General features: G+C 44.3%; 1 protein-coding gene across 2 annotated transcripts in view; it reads right to left on the bottom strand.

The window, feature by feature from the left end:
• LOC126522040 (cadherin-like and PC-esterase domain-containing protein 1) overlaps window positions 1-15,885 on the bottom strand; it is a 57,275-nt gene that overhangs the window by 30,640 nt on the left and 10,750 nt on the right. For both annotated transcript variants that reach the window (XM_050170819.2, XM_050170820.2), the window contains exons 2-7: window positions 13,366-13,441; window positions 12,163-12,328; window positions 11,156-11,268; window positions 8,805-8,952; window positions 4,808-4,893; window positions 3,086-3,170 (exon numbers count right to left, since the gene is read on the bottom strand). In XM_050170819.2, the coding sequence (XP_050026776.1) occupies window positions 3,086-3,170; window positions 4,808-4,893; window positions 8,805-8,952; window positions 11,156-11,268; window positions 12,163-12,328; window positions 13,366-13,392 (625 nt within the window). In that variant the 5' untranslated portion in view covers window positions 13,393-13,441. The remainder of the gene's footprint in view (window positions 1-3,085; window positions 3,171-4,807; window positions 4,894-8,804; window positions 8,953-11,155; window positions 11,269-12,162; window positions 12,329-13,365; window positions 13,442-15,885) is intronic.

Below are 15,885 nucleotides of genomic sequence, written 5' to 3'. Positions count from 1 at the left end.
TGTGCGACATTGTATATCCCTGTGCCTGACAGTGCGTTACTGTATGATTGCGTGACACTTCGACAGGAAACGAAAGCTGTTTGTGTAAGTGCCGTCACACACTGTGTGACGGCACTCACACAGACAGCCTCAGAAAGTTTCTCCTTTCGCCATTGTTTTTTATCTCTCTCATCTTTTCTACCCGTTTTCTCTTACATCAACGCAGGGTAGATAAATGGATATTTGTTGTGGCTGAGTTCTCTTTCCTTTTATCTGACTTCCTTTTGGCCTGCGGGCAGTTTTACTCAGCACCTTATACCTCCCACGGTGCTTTGAGACATAAGAACCACACTTTACTTGCACCATCTCGTGGTTCGTATTACCTGACGATGCGATATCTAAAACTGATAAGAGAAGGGGTACTACGCCTAGGAGTGTTGTTTCGAGGCTTTTAAGAAGCAGTCCGCCACTAAGCGACATCGATTAAGGTTTAGATCGAGCTAATGCGCACGACATTCTTGAGCGATCATTTAAGTATATAAGTGCTAATAACTGGTTTATGTTTGACTAGGGTTTCTTCAAAATCACTCGATGCCCAATTTGCTGGGACCAATATGTTGGACACCAACGCGTTTAGGCAAAGCGGTAAACAACACGTTCTCTCTCTCTCTTTTTTTCCTTAGGCCACCACGTGATTTTGCTGCCACCACGTGATTAATGTTTTCGAGCATTAAGAGAGAATTACGAGTCTTGCAAATGGGCTGGCGTCCAGGTGTGTCGCATTTCTATGAAAAAAAAGTAAAGAGAAGAGGTATTGCATAAAGGAAGAATCGGTGTCAATGGCAGCGCAACGAGCTTCTGGCTAATTCCCGCGAAGACCGCCAAGCACGTAAACAAGCAATCGACGCGCAACGAGGACGGTTAGACCATCGCGCTCGCTGGCGGACATCAAGCCTAAATTGCCATTAATCAGCACGTTGGTGCCCGGCGCTCCTAATCCAACGAGACGGTTCTCGGCCCTTTCTCTGCGCGTGCCTCGCAGAGAGCAACAACGGTGGGGTAACCGCGCAGTCGACCCAATGCTTTGCTCGCATATACTTGACTTGCAAGGCTCCATAAAGTGCGTTGCCTCGCAACAGGCATGGATGGTATTACGCTTGGCGTCATTACGTGGCTAAACGAGCCACTTCTCTTTTTTGCGCTTGCTCCTCTAAGAAGAGCATTTTTCTGGATAGCAGCTGCTTGATTTTTCCGTTTCGGCCTATAGCCATGCAGTGACAAGGGTAGTTGTGGAGCTTGAAGTGCATTGGCTTAGCCTTCGAAAACCGAAGGAAGCTCTCTGGTAGCAAACTGGCGAGGAATATATATATGTATACATATATATATATATATATATATATATATATATATATATATAGAGAGAGATAGAGAGAGAGAGAGAGAGAGAACAAATTGACGGGCGGGTGCGAATCGAGTTAATGTAGGATAATTATGTAAAGAAGTTAGCGAGCGAGTCATTGACCAAACTAGCAGTCCGCTATGGGTGACTCACATCACTCTCTGTATATTGCCGTCTTGCCTTAATGTATCTGCCTAAGAAATTACATGCTGTAATAATGAGCTCTTCCAAGCAAAGCAGAAATTGAAATTATTAAATGGCGAAAGCGAAAACCTATATTCGCGTACGCTCATTAAAGTTACGGAAGAAGAAAACTTCGCGAACGGACAATGTGTCATCCGTCTTTCATAACTGCGTCTTGTCCAAAACGGGTCGGATTGGCTCTTGCGCTTTTATTCATGCCTCAGTAACTGCAATACAGCAAGAAACCCAGTCCCTCTAGGTGCGTTTCTGGCTTCAATTTGCATACATCAGTGCCGTGCTTCTCAGTTCCAGCATTCACTGTATCAGTGTATCTCTCGGAGAACCTCACAACGACCTAGTAATGGCCGTGTCATTATCGTTATCACTGAGAACCGGAAAATGCACTTTGTAGTTGCCCGCAGCAGAAGCCATCGAGGGACGCGCCCGCTTTGTCGAATGCACTTGACCTCGGCGAAAACGGTTGAGCTTCTGGACAGCTGAACGACCCTTCATTACAACGAATGATGGATTGTGTTTTGTATGGTCTGAAAGTGCGCTCACGTGACCAGACCAGCTTGAAAGCTTGTTTCTTTGATGCGGCGTGTTAATAAATGGTTCCTCCCAGCGTATAGCATTTCCATTGGTGTCCAACTGAGAAACAGTTGAAAAGGGGGATATCTAATAGAATACTTGCGGATGTGGCACTTTGGTATTGGCACCGACGGGGTTAAACAAGACAAATGGGAAACTTAAGGAGGTGGTCATGCTCAGGTGCAATTATTGTCAACAGTCAATTGGCATTAGTCACAGCTACAAACTTCAACATTTCCAGCGCAAGCACTTTCATTCGTGAAGATGACTCCTTGTCTGTTCGCAGTTTTGATTCAGTCTTGCTATAATTTTCTTCAAGCGGAGTATGTGCCTCGACAGAGGTGCGATGGTATACTCATAAACGCTGATGACTAGCACGTCGGACCCGAGCTGTATTAGCTTGCTCATGGCTGATACAACTTCCTTTCTTTTTTTTTTTTTACTCGTACACTTTTGCCTACATGTATACATCAAGCCCTTGAGGTGTTCGATGCATGAAGAAAAGGGGGGCGGAAACGAGGAAGAGAGGAAATATGGGGATCAGAACTTAGCTCCGACAAGAAGTGTCTGTAAATGTTCCTCTCTCTCTCTGCACAAAACACTCGGTGTTACCTTTTGTTGAATACGATTGTGCGGAAATGTTTGATTCACAAATCTGCCATGACAAGAAACTGTATACAAGCTATATCGTTAGACTACGAAACTCTACCGCGGAGAACGTTGACTTAGATCTACTGTCTGTTGTCATTTCGCTTCAGTTTAGTTTTTGGCTTTGAAGGAAGCTTCCGTTATGCGTGTGGGCGTAGTTGTAGCTCAAAAAATGCTAAGCATCACTGTCGTTGCTTTCCCCCGAAGTCAGATTGTGTTGAATGTAGTGTGGGGAGATCACGTGCAGACGTTGAACGCGAATTATAGTCATGAAGGATGGCTCACCGCTGTGTCTCCTGAGGGTGCTGAGTGTGTTGCAGAGCGCGTCTCGCTCTCCCAGCTGTTCGCTGAGCAATTCGATGTGATTCACCTGCAGATAAAAATATCGCGACTCACCTTACCAAATGACATTCGTGTCTGATTTATACGTTCAAGTAAGCTTCACTTCGTCGATAATATTTCATTTCGGAGCCTGGGGAACGTATTTACGTGGTGTCAAAGTACACATTGAAAGTTAATTCTTTACTTTTCAGTTGTAAAAATGATGAGTTCTTTTCACTACTACAAAGCTCGATATATTGAAAAGCGTAGACCCTGTCTACACGCAATAAGCCGAACAAGAATGTGACGCACACCTCGTGTGGTCCATTGCTATGCTGCCAGTCGAAAAAGATTTGTAACATGAATTTCTTCGCATTTCTAACAACCCTGCTACGTTGCAACACTATATTTATTGCGTCACCAAAAAACGAAACACCAAATAGTCACTGTGCGAATGTCACAATGCGGTACAAGAGCAATCAGAATCAGAATCAGTTTTATTCATGACAAAAATGGGGATAATTACAGCGTAAGTATATACAGAAGGAGGTCCCATAGTTAGAAACTGAAATGGGACATCCTGTGCATGATGACTAGAATTAATAATACAAACAACAATGGCAACATGTAAAATTTACGATAATAAAGGTTTTAGGAGACGATGCATAAATGAACAGAAAAGCTGCAGATGAATGTATTAAACAATAACAAGGCTTCAGATTAGTCAACAAAAGGTGAAACTACAAAAATGGCTTAAGAAGAACGAAAGTAAAAAAAATGCGGGAGACAAATAGGGAAACAAAGTGAAAGTTAATAATTCAACTCATACTACACTCAAATGGGAAAGTCGGAGGAAGCTAAAAGAAAATGCTTATGTTCTGTACGAAATCTGTGAGCTTTGAACAATTTTAAACGGAATGGTAATGTGTTCCACAGAGATAAAACTGAAAAGTGCAATGCCTGCTTACCATAGTTGGTATGAACGAAGGGTAAGATGAAGTTAATATGTCCTGCAAATCTAGTATTATTTATATTAGTAAGGGATGTCTTTGTTAGGATGGTTACTGGAATATCATTGTTTAATGCCCTAAAAAGAAATATGGCCAGGTTATATTTAACAAGGTCAGTCACATTCAAAATATTATGTGCATGTAACAGCTGATCTGCGCTAATGCTACGAGGTGAAAAGTTATTAGTCGAATAGCTCAATTCTGAATGACTTGCAATGAAGATAGGTGACTGTTATAAGTGTTTCCCCATGATTCAATGTTATAGTTAATATGAGAGTGAACAAAAGCATAATGAAGTGACGTGAGAGTAGAAAATGAGAAATATGGTCGTGCTTTGATTAAAACGCGTATTCCGTATGCAATTTTCTTTTGCACATTAGCTATGTGAAGGTGAAATTAAAGATGGTGATCAAATTCCACACCTAAATAGGTTCAATGATCAACTGCAGTGATTAGGTGATTGTTGACGGAAATAGACTGAAGGAGCTCGGGCAATCGCTGATGTGAGGCAAAGACGACAAAATTGGTCTTATTATGGCTAATCTGCAGCTAAATCTGCAGATCTTTCGGTTTCGAAACTCAACCGCGCTTCGCGACTAACTTGCGTGTTGCTCGGTTGAAAATCATGGAGCGAGTTCTTGTATCTTAACGAGAAAGGCAAACGGACGTCGTATACCTTCCTTCGCTTTTCTGCAGGACACTTCCTCCTGAACTGTCCGCACGGCCCGAGGCAGATCCAGAGCGCCAAGCTGTCGCATTTGGCTGTAAGAGAGGGCACATGCAAGAATGAAGTACCTGATATAGTACCAAATATATAGTAACAATTTTTTAGTGATCCGGTTATTAGCAGCGTTTGCAAACATTTTCACGCCTGCATTATTGGCAATGGGTGATCTCCGAAAGATCCAATTTGTTGGCTGCTTTTGTTTTGACACTCATGTATTGCCTTTATGCTTTGACACAGTTTTGAATATCCAATGCTAGCGAAGATGTTAAATCGGCTATTTCCCGCTGTGGCGCGATGCCTGAAACACAATGGTATTTATAATATGCACTGGTCCAATATATCTTAAAAAGGTGTTGTTTCATGGTTATATTCAATTGCCGGCTCACGGTTATATCCAGAGCCGGTTCGCGGTTATATTCAGATGCGGTGATAGTGCGTTGATAATGACCCCTGTACGCCAAGCCGAACCCGTCAAAAGGCAAATTTTAACAAATGATTGTCGTTTTCCTTTTACGCCTTCTTTAAAAATGAAATAACATACTTTGCATGCTATCTGCCCTGCCTGAACGGTTCGCAAACGATGTCCAAGGTAAGCAACCGGGTCCGCATTAACGAAGCTCAGAACTGTTTTCCATTGGCCGGCAGCTTTCGCTAATAATTTATGTCCGAAATAACAGTGTGCAGGCACCTGTTATTACGCGCATTTCTAGCGTAAAAACGTTTTTGTGAATGAGGACCCCTTTCTTGCTAAACGTGAAAACTAAATGAAATTTCCAACCTTAACAACCGACACGATGGCCTAAGGGGGATGGCGGGGTTCAGCTGCCATGCACGAGCTCGTGGGTTCGCTTACCCGCTGCAATGACCGCGTGTCCACGTGTATACGATTTCAAAAAAAAAAAAAAAAATGCTCGCGTACATAGTTCATGCACCCCAGGTATAGATGTGTTAAATCCAGAGTCCCTTCACTGCTGCATGTCTTATGAACAGATTGAGTCATTTGGACGTCGAGCAGAGCGATTTAACTTTTTTCATGTTCTACCTCAATAGAGCCGGTGAGATAGATGGCAAAGTTGCGGTGTGACCTTACACTATAGGGTAGTTCACTTTTCGCGCACTCAAATAGGCGAACAGGAGCGGAAGCGTTGCGCAAAGCTTACCAAGAACGCGTCTTTTTCCGCCCCTGGAAAGTTCTGTGTATTCGGAGATTAGATGATAGGGCTGGCAGCGATGGTGAAAATGTAGCATGGGACCAGAACAGTCTAGCGTTCTCTGCGTGTCAAGTGGAACTGTTCCTGTTTCAGTAGCGGGCGACGGTGCTAACATGCGTGCTCGCCCGCTAGACCCCACTAGACAGCACCATTGGCTACCGTTTTGGTGCTCCCGTTCGCCAATGTTCCTATTGGTCCGGTGCTCCTTTTCACGAAATTGCTAACACGTGCAGAAGCGTGGAACCGGAAAGCGTGAAAATGGTGCACGCGCTTTGGCGCGAGAGTCCCTACGCCAAGATGATATTGTTGTTGCTGTAGTTCGTCTTCATATATGTTACTACTCCAAGATGGTTATTATTATTATTATTATTATTATTATTATTATTATTATTATTATTATTGTTGTTGTTGTTGTTGTTGTTGTTGTTGTTGTTGTTGTTCCAACTACCTCAATTCAACTTACTTCTGCATTGAATCTGCCTTGGAAGTGTGCTTTATGATTTACATTGAGAAAGCCTGCCATTAGCGACAGTTGCTTTCAGTGACGAACTAAGGAGGAAGCTTTAGCTCGAGCCCAACTCTGACGCCGCCTATTCAAATACATGTAAAACGCGAAAACAGTTTTCCAAGAGATAACACCTTGACCGATTTTAATGAAATTTGCTGCATTAGAGAGAGAAAGTTAAATTCTAGTGACTGCTGAAAGGGGAATTTCTATTTAGGGCTTCAATTTTGTTGGAAGAATTTTCAAAAACTTGAAAGTTGGAAAAGAAAGGAGCACGATGTTTACAAAATGACATCTCTCCGTCAAGAACAGATATCGCGGTTCTGTAAACGGCATCCATTAGATCATCCAAAGTGGGCAAATTAGCTACCCTAATTTATATATTAAGTGAAGTCGTTACGTTGCGTACAAGGATTCTGCAAAAGCTGTATTTACACATTACTAAATTTGTTGTCATTCATGTGCGACATATCCAAATTTTCCGCTTTACATGTACTATGAGATGCAATTCACAGAGTTGTGACATCATTTTTCATTGCTGAGTTACGCAGTTGTAAACTTAATAGTTTCATTTTCTGAAAATTTGCAGTTTTCGCCAACTTTTAGTAAAAGATTGCCGACCTGAACCGAAAATTCAAAACCAACAGTCACTAGGGTTTAAGTTTTTTTTTTCTTTTTTCGATGCAACAAACGTCGTCAAGTTTTGTGTAGTGGATGCCGAGGAAAACGAATTCTCCTGTTACGTGCATTCAGATAGGAGTGCCCGAGATCACGCTTCCTCTTAAGCGTTCATCCAATTAAAAAAAACAATCCACCTCGATTCCACCCTGTGAAAGTGGATGTACAGCGAAGCTGGTGCTGACGTTAAAAGACGTTACACAAGCACCACCAACACATGTGACGTACGTCACGTGCCCACGCGCGCGTGTGGAAGTGCAGCACACATCCTCATTCTTCTGGGCCCTGCGCCAAGCGCAAATGCCTTATCGAACTAAATTAATGTTTAAACGTATTTTGCGCCAGAAAATTTGTGAAGTTTGACTGGCACACAACCTACAGACATGACAGCATCGGATTGTAATTCGAATATACCAGAATACGTAATTATGTACGCGGAAACTCAAACACAAACCCCTTTTCCAGCTGCCGTGTTTCTTTCTTCTTTTTCTTTGGGGGGGGAGGTAGGGGGGGGGAGGATAGCACGCCACGAAAAATGCCGACCAACTAGAGGCTAACAGCTTTGCTCTAAAACAAAAAAAAAACAAGGAAAGATCAGAAGACTGAAGGGTCAAAAATTGCGTTCAGTGTGTGTGTGTGTGTGCGTGCGTGTGTGTGTGCGTGTGTGCGCGTGTGTGTGTGTGTGTGTGTGCGCGTGCGTGCGTGCGTGCGTGCGTGCGTGCGTGTGCGTGCGTGCGCGCGCGTGTGTGTGTGTGTGTGTGTGTGTGTGTGTGTGTGTGTGTGTGTGTGTGTGTGTGTGTGTGTGTGTGTGTGTGTGTGTGTGTGTGTGTGTGTGTGTGTGTGTGTGTGTGTGTGCGCGCGTGCGCGTGCGTGCGTGCGTGTTTTGAAGGCGCGCTAAAAGAAAGAATGGATCGTACAAGGCGAACATAGCTAAAACACAAGAAAGTCAATGCAGCCTTGGTGCAGGCCACCTGCCTTTTAAGTGTTGAAGATTGGGTGAGTTGGTACTGCATTTAGAACTTGTTGCAGTGTGACAAGGAATCGGAAGATACAGCCAGTGGGCCAAAAAAAAGAAAAGGAATAGCGCGAACAATAAGAATAGTGCTTTTTCGTTTGATTTTTGGTACCTTGGCAGTATCTTCCGATTCCTTGCCTGGCCTCACAGCTCATCAGCCCAGAAACTCGCTCTAGCTCTTCTACAGTACCTGAAGGCGACGGACTTGGGTGCCCGACTTTTATTAGATACACTGCAGCTGGCTTAGTGCATGTGAAAGTGTGATCAAGACTTGTGTCTTCTCTCTATATATCTCCCTCTCTCTCTATCTCTCTTTCTTTCACTCCAGCGTCCCCCTCCTACATGTAGGGTAATAAATTGGACGAAGTCTAGTTAACCTCCCTGTCTTTCCTTCCTCCCTTCGTTCACTTTCTCTCACTTCCTTGCAGCGCTGTATCAAGATCGTACTGCATCTTTAACAGCGCTGGTAAGAATGCTTTCGTTGTTATACGCCGGTCACGTATGGCTTGGTTCCTTCCAGCTCACAGGTGACCATACCTTGTTCCGCTCTGCCGGCCGTCGTGTAGATCTCGGTCTGAACTCCGTGCGCTTCGAACGCCTTCAGGTAGCGCCGAGCCTGGTCCGACGAGTCGCCCACCAGGACAACTTTTGTGAATAGGGAGCCGAGCAGATCATCCGCTTCGACCTGTGCAGAAGCGCGCGTTGATGCCGTTTCAGCAGAGCTCCTTAAGGTTCCGCCGCACCTATGATGATGCATCGCAGCTTTAGAACTGGGAAATGCGGCTCTCAGGACGCAAAATGTCGGTGCAGATGCGGATGGCTGATGATAAGGAAGTCGGACAACTCACTTGATTGATTTCTGATGATGTTACTAAGCAAGCAACCGGTCGTATAACCTCGAAAGACTCTTCTGCTTATTTATTTTATTACTTTCTCTTTAGCCACATGCTGTGGTGAAACGTTGTAGTTATTGATAGTGGGCATACTTAAAACAGCAGTTAGCACTTTTTAATGTATTTTTAATGTTTAAAGCGTCATGGTCCCTACGTCATTCTCCTGAGGCCGTGTTGTGAGCTTCATGTCAGACAAACGGATCACTAAATTTGTCAAGTTTAATTAACAAGTTGTGAGCTTACTAGTCTATAATGTAAACACCCTATAAAAGTTTTTGTCTTATTTATTATGCGATCATGGTAGAAGCTAATGTTATTCGTCTATTACCAAGGGAATGAAATATTTTGTGTGCCATGAGCATGAGCATCAGAATGCAATTTATAAATTAAATGAGCATTCAATAATGCCTTTTTTTTCTGACGCATCTTTAACTTGACAATGTAGGCGAACTGCCGACTTCGTCATATATCGCTCAGTAGTAGGTGGGTAAGTGATAACGACTGAAGATTTCTGCGCTAAAACCAATTCAGTGTCGAATGCCAAATATTACATCCGCATTCATCGGCAGCACCACTGCCACATTCCATGTCAAACACTGCCAAGCTCTGATGTCAACGACCTTCAATTTCATTTAGGAGAAAAATCGCTATCAAAAGTTTGATAGTCATAGCGCGGCTTCAAAATAACCTTATTTGGGAAGGACCAAGCTTGCTATAGATCTTTCTCTGTGTGCAGGTCTCTTCTTCTTTTTTTGTAGGCCATAAATAAAAAAATCAAACCTTCAAAATAGTCAATAGGACACATTTAAGAATTTTGGGGTAAAATGCAAGGTCTCTTCCTTAGTTGTTCTACCAATTGTAGCTGGCTGACAGTCGTCCAGTAGCGGTTCTCTGGGTGCACTTAAACTATCTTTCTATAGGTTTGAGTGAAGGCTGGCATGTTCTAAGCAAATATATATATATATATATATATATATATATATATATATATATATATATATATATATATATATATATATATATATATATATATATATTCAGTCCTCGACTTGTACTACATCTTCACTGCACTGCAGCATGTGATGCAGTGAAGACTCACTACGAAGCTCTGCTGGAACCTGAGAGCGACAATCATACAAAGCCGCTTTTCTCCCTAACGCAACGGCTCAGCAGTGCATTAGTGGCTGTGACATTCTGCTACAGAGCACGAGGTCATGGGTTCGATTTCCCACTGTGGCACTTTTCGTGTACTTGTTCTCTTGACTTCGCCATATAACTCACGGCTGAACGCATGGTGCAAATCACCATGCCTACGCAAATTTGCACTTTGTTTTTGTCTTTTTTTGCCTCCCTCGGACCAGTAAAGGTACTCACCGTGATTATTCTGACTAAATATTCCGAAACAAATCCCGCTGCATCTCAAGTTAGAAAATAAATTACTCTTTTGCATTAATATGAAAAACAAGAAAGAGATTCATCGGAGGCCGGAGACTTGAAGTGTTGCAATGACATTTCTTGTTCTACAACTGTTAGTTGCGCATTAGTATGAAAACAGTGAACTTCAGGCCTAATTCGCCGATGCCTAAGTACCGTGTCAAATTATGACGACTAGGTTAATTCTGGCAAACCTGTTGATTTTTCTATACTTCACAGTACCTCTATTCCAACGACTAAACTGCTCAAGGTTGTGCTGTTTTCACAAATGACCTTCGAGCAGTCGGCTGTTGCAGTTTTATCAAGCGGAGACAACCTCAGTGTCATACTGGATAATATTGATCACATATTCAGCGTCCGTTCTTAGAGAATGTTCTCATGAATTGAAGCATGACTATCACTGCTACCATTACTTTCTTTTGAGGCGTTGAAGGAAGGATCATAACGCGTTCGCTTTCATTTATGCAGCTTCTGTTTCAGTTTCAACTTTTCCTTCTGTCTTGGCTTTAACGTGTGCAAGCATATGGCAATGAAAAATGACCCCCCCCCGGAAATGCTTACGCTTTTTAGTGCTTGCAGGAGAACGTCGCTCGTCTTGAGGTAGTCTTGCTCCGACGAGGCTTCACCGGGTGTGACGCTGGACAATCCATCGAAGCCGCATGCATACCTGGCATCTGTTGCGAATACAATAATAAGAACTCAGACTCGTCTTACGCCAGATTCTCTTGCAAGCATCATGAGTAGGGCTTGCACCACTAGGCGGCATTTTGTACTTCGGCCTTCACATTGGTTTAGTCGTGATATTGTAACTCTTTGAAGGGACTAAGCCAATATTCATCTGTGGATTCGGTGACGTATACGGTCGTCCATTGTTAGAAAAACACACCTCATTAGTATTCAAGCTCTCATAGCAGCTTCAACATGGCCAGAAATCCCGCAGACTAACTTAATTCGTTAATAATATCCGCATTATCTTTGTAATCTTCATTAGACGTCGTACGCGGCACATTAACAACACAAAGTACACAACATCCATATCCTCGTTGCACTGGCTTGGATGCTAATGACGTATTCCCCATAGAAGTGATCAACCTTGTAAAGTCGGCCACATAACATTACGGGACACGGGATACGCGAAGGAGCTGAATTTCCGCGAAGCTTTTCAGGTCAAAGCTCAAAGCCTTGATTTCAAATAATGAGTGTGTAGTTTCCTTGGTACACGGCCATCCGTTAAATAAGGAGTGTCGCCTTAACAGGGCACAAATTAAAATGTTGCGCAACCCGTGTCTCGCAAAGTTTGTAGCTGACTGTACATGTTAACATGCTGTTGGAACGTATGTACATAGCAGCCATTTAGGCTGCGCCTCGCCGCATAAACTTTGCGGCTCTTGAAGAAAGGACATCAGCATTACAGTACTCATTATAGCTCAATATTTATACAGAGTCCGGTAGAACATTGTTCATCAATATACGCTCAGCGAACCAGTCGCATCAAGCACTCTTTTCCTATGCAAACGAAAAGTTCACGAACTTCCGTTACCTTGAATACACCATACCGCACTACATACCGATGGTGGGACCACCAGTAGGGCGCCTTTCTCGGCCGACGCCGCTGATGATGGACCCCAGTTGGTAGCTTAAGAAAACCGACCCCAGGACGCAGAGGGAGAGCAGCAGGGTCAGTTCCTGCACTGACCGCAGCCGCGGAATGCATGCGACACCTCTTCCCAGCATCTGGAAGCGACAAAGTGGGAGGGAAGCGTGCAGAAGACATTAACATCGGCTATGCAAGGGGATGTTATTTTTCTCTGCAATTACCACTGGGAATTAAAGCAGGGTGGGAAGTACACGTACATAGGTTACAATAGGTTACATACAATAGGCTACAAGTGCAGACTGGAGCAAGTAAATAATAAATAGGACAAACGAAACACATTTCAATGACACATTCAATGAGGAAAACTGCCTACATTGCGCTGAATGAGACACAAATTGTTGTTATTGCAGGTTATAGGACTGAATTGTTTGTTAGACCGTTCCGCTCATTGACAGTTCGCGGAAAGAACGAATATCTTAAACGGTAGTTACTGGTTCTAAAAGGGGTTACAGTCAGTAGGTCCCTTTGCCTGGTAACGTGAAAAAGAGATAATTTTTATGATGTCAATTTTATCGCGTCCTTTAATTGGTTGGTATAGCAATTTTACTCGAGGCATACGATTTCTTTGCGCTAAGCGTTCAAGTTTAGACCTTTCTAATAACCGTGTTACCGAGGTGTGACCGAAATTATCAAAAATTACAGCGAACAGCCCTCTTGCACTGGCTCAAAGTTACCTTGGTTAGTTTTAGTACACGGGTCCCAGATTATACAAGCGTAGTATAACATAGGTAGAATTACAGATTTATAGGCAAGGAGTCTGTGATGTTGGTGTCTCAAAACTTTGCTCACTTTTGTCTGCACAACATCCATTATAACTATTGTTAACCGCAATGGAAGCCAATTAAAGCTGCATTAACTAACAGGGCACACGAATGCTAACACCGCACAGCAAAAAATACGTTGCTTATCAGACAGGAAACAGAACACTCGAAGCGTTTGATGGCACAGAGTCGTCAAGCGTGGCATTGTAAAAAAACTGCAGAAATCGGCAGCAAAGGTTAAGCTCAGTATATATTGAGCAGAGATGCTGATGGTCTCTATATATGTTCAGAAAGCAACAAAGCATGCGCTTGCACTACTGTAGTGTTGTGGAAACGAAATAGTGCTTGCTTACCAGTTTCATTTTTGCTTTCGGCTTCATGTAGACTGCCAGCTACTACGCCGTAATCTAAGTTGTAAGAAAAAGCCGCCTGTAATGGGAAAAAAAAAAGACATCAAAATTTTAGTTTTTTTGTTTAGTTATTTTATGCAAAGTTAAGAAAAAGAATGCAGGGCATTACTTAACCGTGCGCTAATCGTTGACTAATTCACCAACAGTCAGCAAGGTCGAGATTTCATTACCTATACAGGAGGCTTTGTCAAGAACGAAACTCGGCACCCGACGCTTTTCAGTATCTTCAAATGGATACTGTCTAGCAGTAAAAACCGTCGTGAATCAAAGGACATTTACGCCGCGCCGATTGAAGTAAACGCGTACCATTTTTAATATTTGTCACCTAGTCCAGCCTACACAGCCACATTTAGCGCACACTCGTATACGTAGGAGCGCCTGTCCAGCCTTGATCGCTTTCTGCCAGACTATTAACCAATCTTCTTCTCCCCTTTCAGCCAATAGAATTTACTGTTTATTTTTTTGTACCCTTTAGAATTTCGCACATATGTCCTTCACCATATACGCATGACTGCCGGTACTGAAACAGATAACTCTGCCACCAGTTTTCAGGGCAGCGCCGTCACTAGCTGTGGACTTTCTTCATTCAACAGGGCTTGCTTGTAATAATATGCTATAATAGGTGTGGGTGTATCAAGGACTGCACAAGGTGTAAGGCATCGGCAACATTGAAGCCATGTTGTTGGTTAGAGACCCGCCAACAGATATGCATGGTTTGGTTAGATTAGGTGGTGAGTTAGCGAAAGGTATGCGTCCCGTTGACATTGGTTTGTAAGATGAAACCAAGCACCCCTACGGACGATTCCCGCGGAGCTGACTTCGCATCTGTTGTTACGGCAGATCTGTATGCCCGCGAGCGTCTTATGTGACAAGCATCTCCGACGTGTTAGGGGATCGTGTGAGACCTCCACGCCGGGCATTTTGCTCGGTGGTGGTAACTGATTTCTACAAATGGGTTTCAGCGTGTCTGAGAAAGCGTGACGAATACGCGAGTTCTGATCGAGTTGGGGCGCCTAGCTATGATTCGCGGGCGTTTTGCGCCATCATACCATGAGTGTCGAAGCGGCACGAAGACGCCGCGCCGTCGAAACGCCCGAGAGACGCGCTGCCCTTTCGGAAGCACGGAGATGGCCGAGTCGCTGGCACGAAGAAAGAGAACGGCTGACGAACGAGAGCGACAAGTCTTGTTGCGTGGGCGATTTAGTAGCTGAAACGTCGTGCATACTCAACGAGATGTCTTTGTGCGCACTGGTGCGCGACTCACGTGGCACTTGAGCGGATGGCATGTGCTGCAGTCGGTGGTCGGTCGGTGCTTAGGAATGAATCAAAATGAGTATACATTACATGGACCATCACCAGGACCAACAACGGACTAAAGGACGAACGGATCGCAAATAGAGACACAAAGAGCGACATCGACATGTAGAGGTACTAAAACCCCGTCTGTTTTCGCATAAAAATCGCTGAAGTGTGCCATGATGATGATGATGATGATGAAGCCTCAATTAATGAGGAGCACCCCCTTTTCTTTCTTTTCCTTTCACATTTCTTTTCTTTAGCTGGCAGCCATGAGTTCCAGTTTCAATATATATTGCTTTTTTCTTTCACACATCCACTCTTTTTTTTTTCGTCTTACTTAAGAAATTACATTTTCGAAGTACAAGATCAACCAACCAGTTTTCCAAGTGGAAGAAGTAGTGCAAATACAGCACGCGCCTCACGCGCACAACGAGCGCCTTGCGCAGCATGCTGACGCGTTCGACAGGCCGCCATTTCTTCATTGGTTCCGGTCGCGACTGACGTCCCTCTACGCTCCTTTCGGACGAGGTTAAACCTACGGACAAGACCAGGCAGCCCAGCGAGCATCCCTACACGACCGCAGTGCCGAAGAAAGAAGATAAAGTCTCCAACATGGTCCACAATCCTTCGCTCAATTGCACCCAGCAGCAGCAGCAGCAGCAGCAGCCAGTTGCTGCCGGATATGGTGCAAGGCTCGTGCAAGAGAAGCCGGTTACCGGGTTGATGGGTGCAAGAACGTCAGAGGACGTCGCCGTATCGAAATCAACCAAAACGAGACTGGCGAAGAACGCGACGCTTAGGGATTTAACCGCCATGGCCTCTCGACGAACCGGGAACGCGGTTGCTGCCACGTCACTCGATAACGACGTTGACGATGACGGCGGAGCCGGACCTGCGCGTGAAGCTTCCTCCCGGAAGAGAACCCATGCGGCAACCTCTAAAGGCACCTCCGACTCGAACGCTACCAGGGCGAGGTCATCAAAGTCGGCTACGCCAAGGGACACAGCCACCACGAGTTCGCGGAAGGCGAGAATGGGCCCACATGCACCGCCATACGAAAAGTACGTGGACAGCGGTGGCACCAAATCTGCGAAAGAGGCTCCCTCCCCGAGGCGGACCCGTGCGGTAACCTCTAAAGGCGTCTCCGACTCGAACGCTACCAGG

This window comes from Dermacentor andersoni, chromosome 6 (genome assembly GCF_023375885.2).
Source record: "Dermacentor andersoni chromosome 6, qqDerAnde1_hic_scaffold, whole genome shotgun sequence".
Classification (NCBI taxonomy): Eukaryota; Metazoa; Arthropoda; class Arachnida; order Ixodida; family Ixodidae; genus Dermacentor; species Dermacentor andersoni.
Note: the sequence above shows the minus strand (reverse complement) of the source record. Positions and strands in the feature narration are given on the sequence as shown.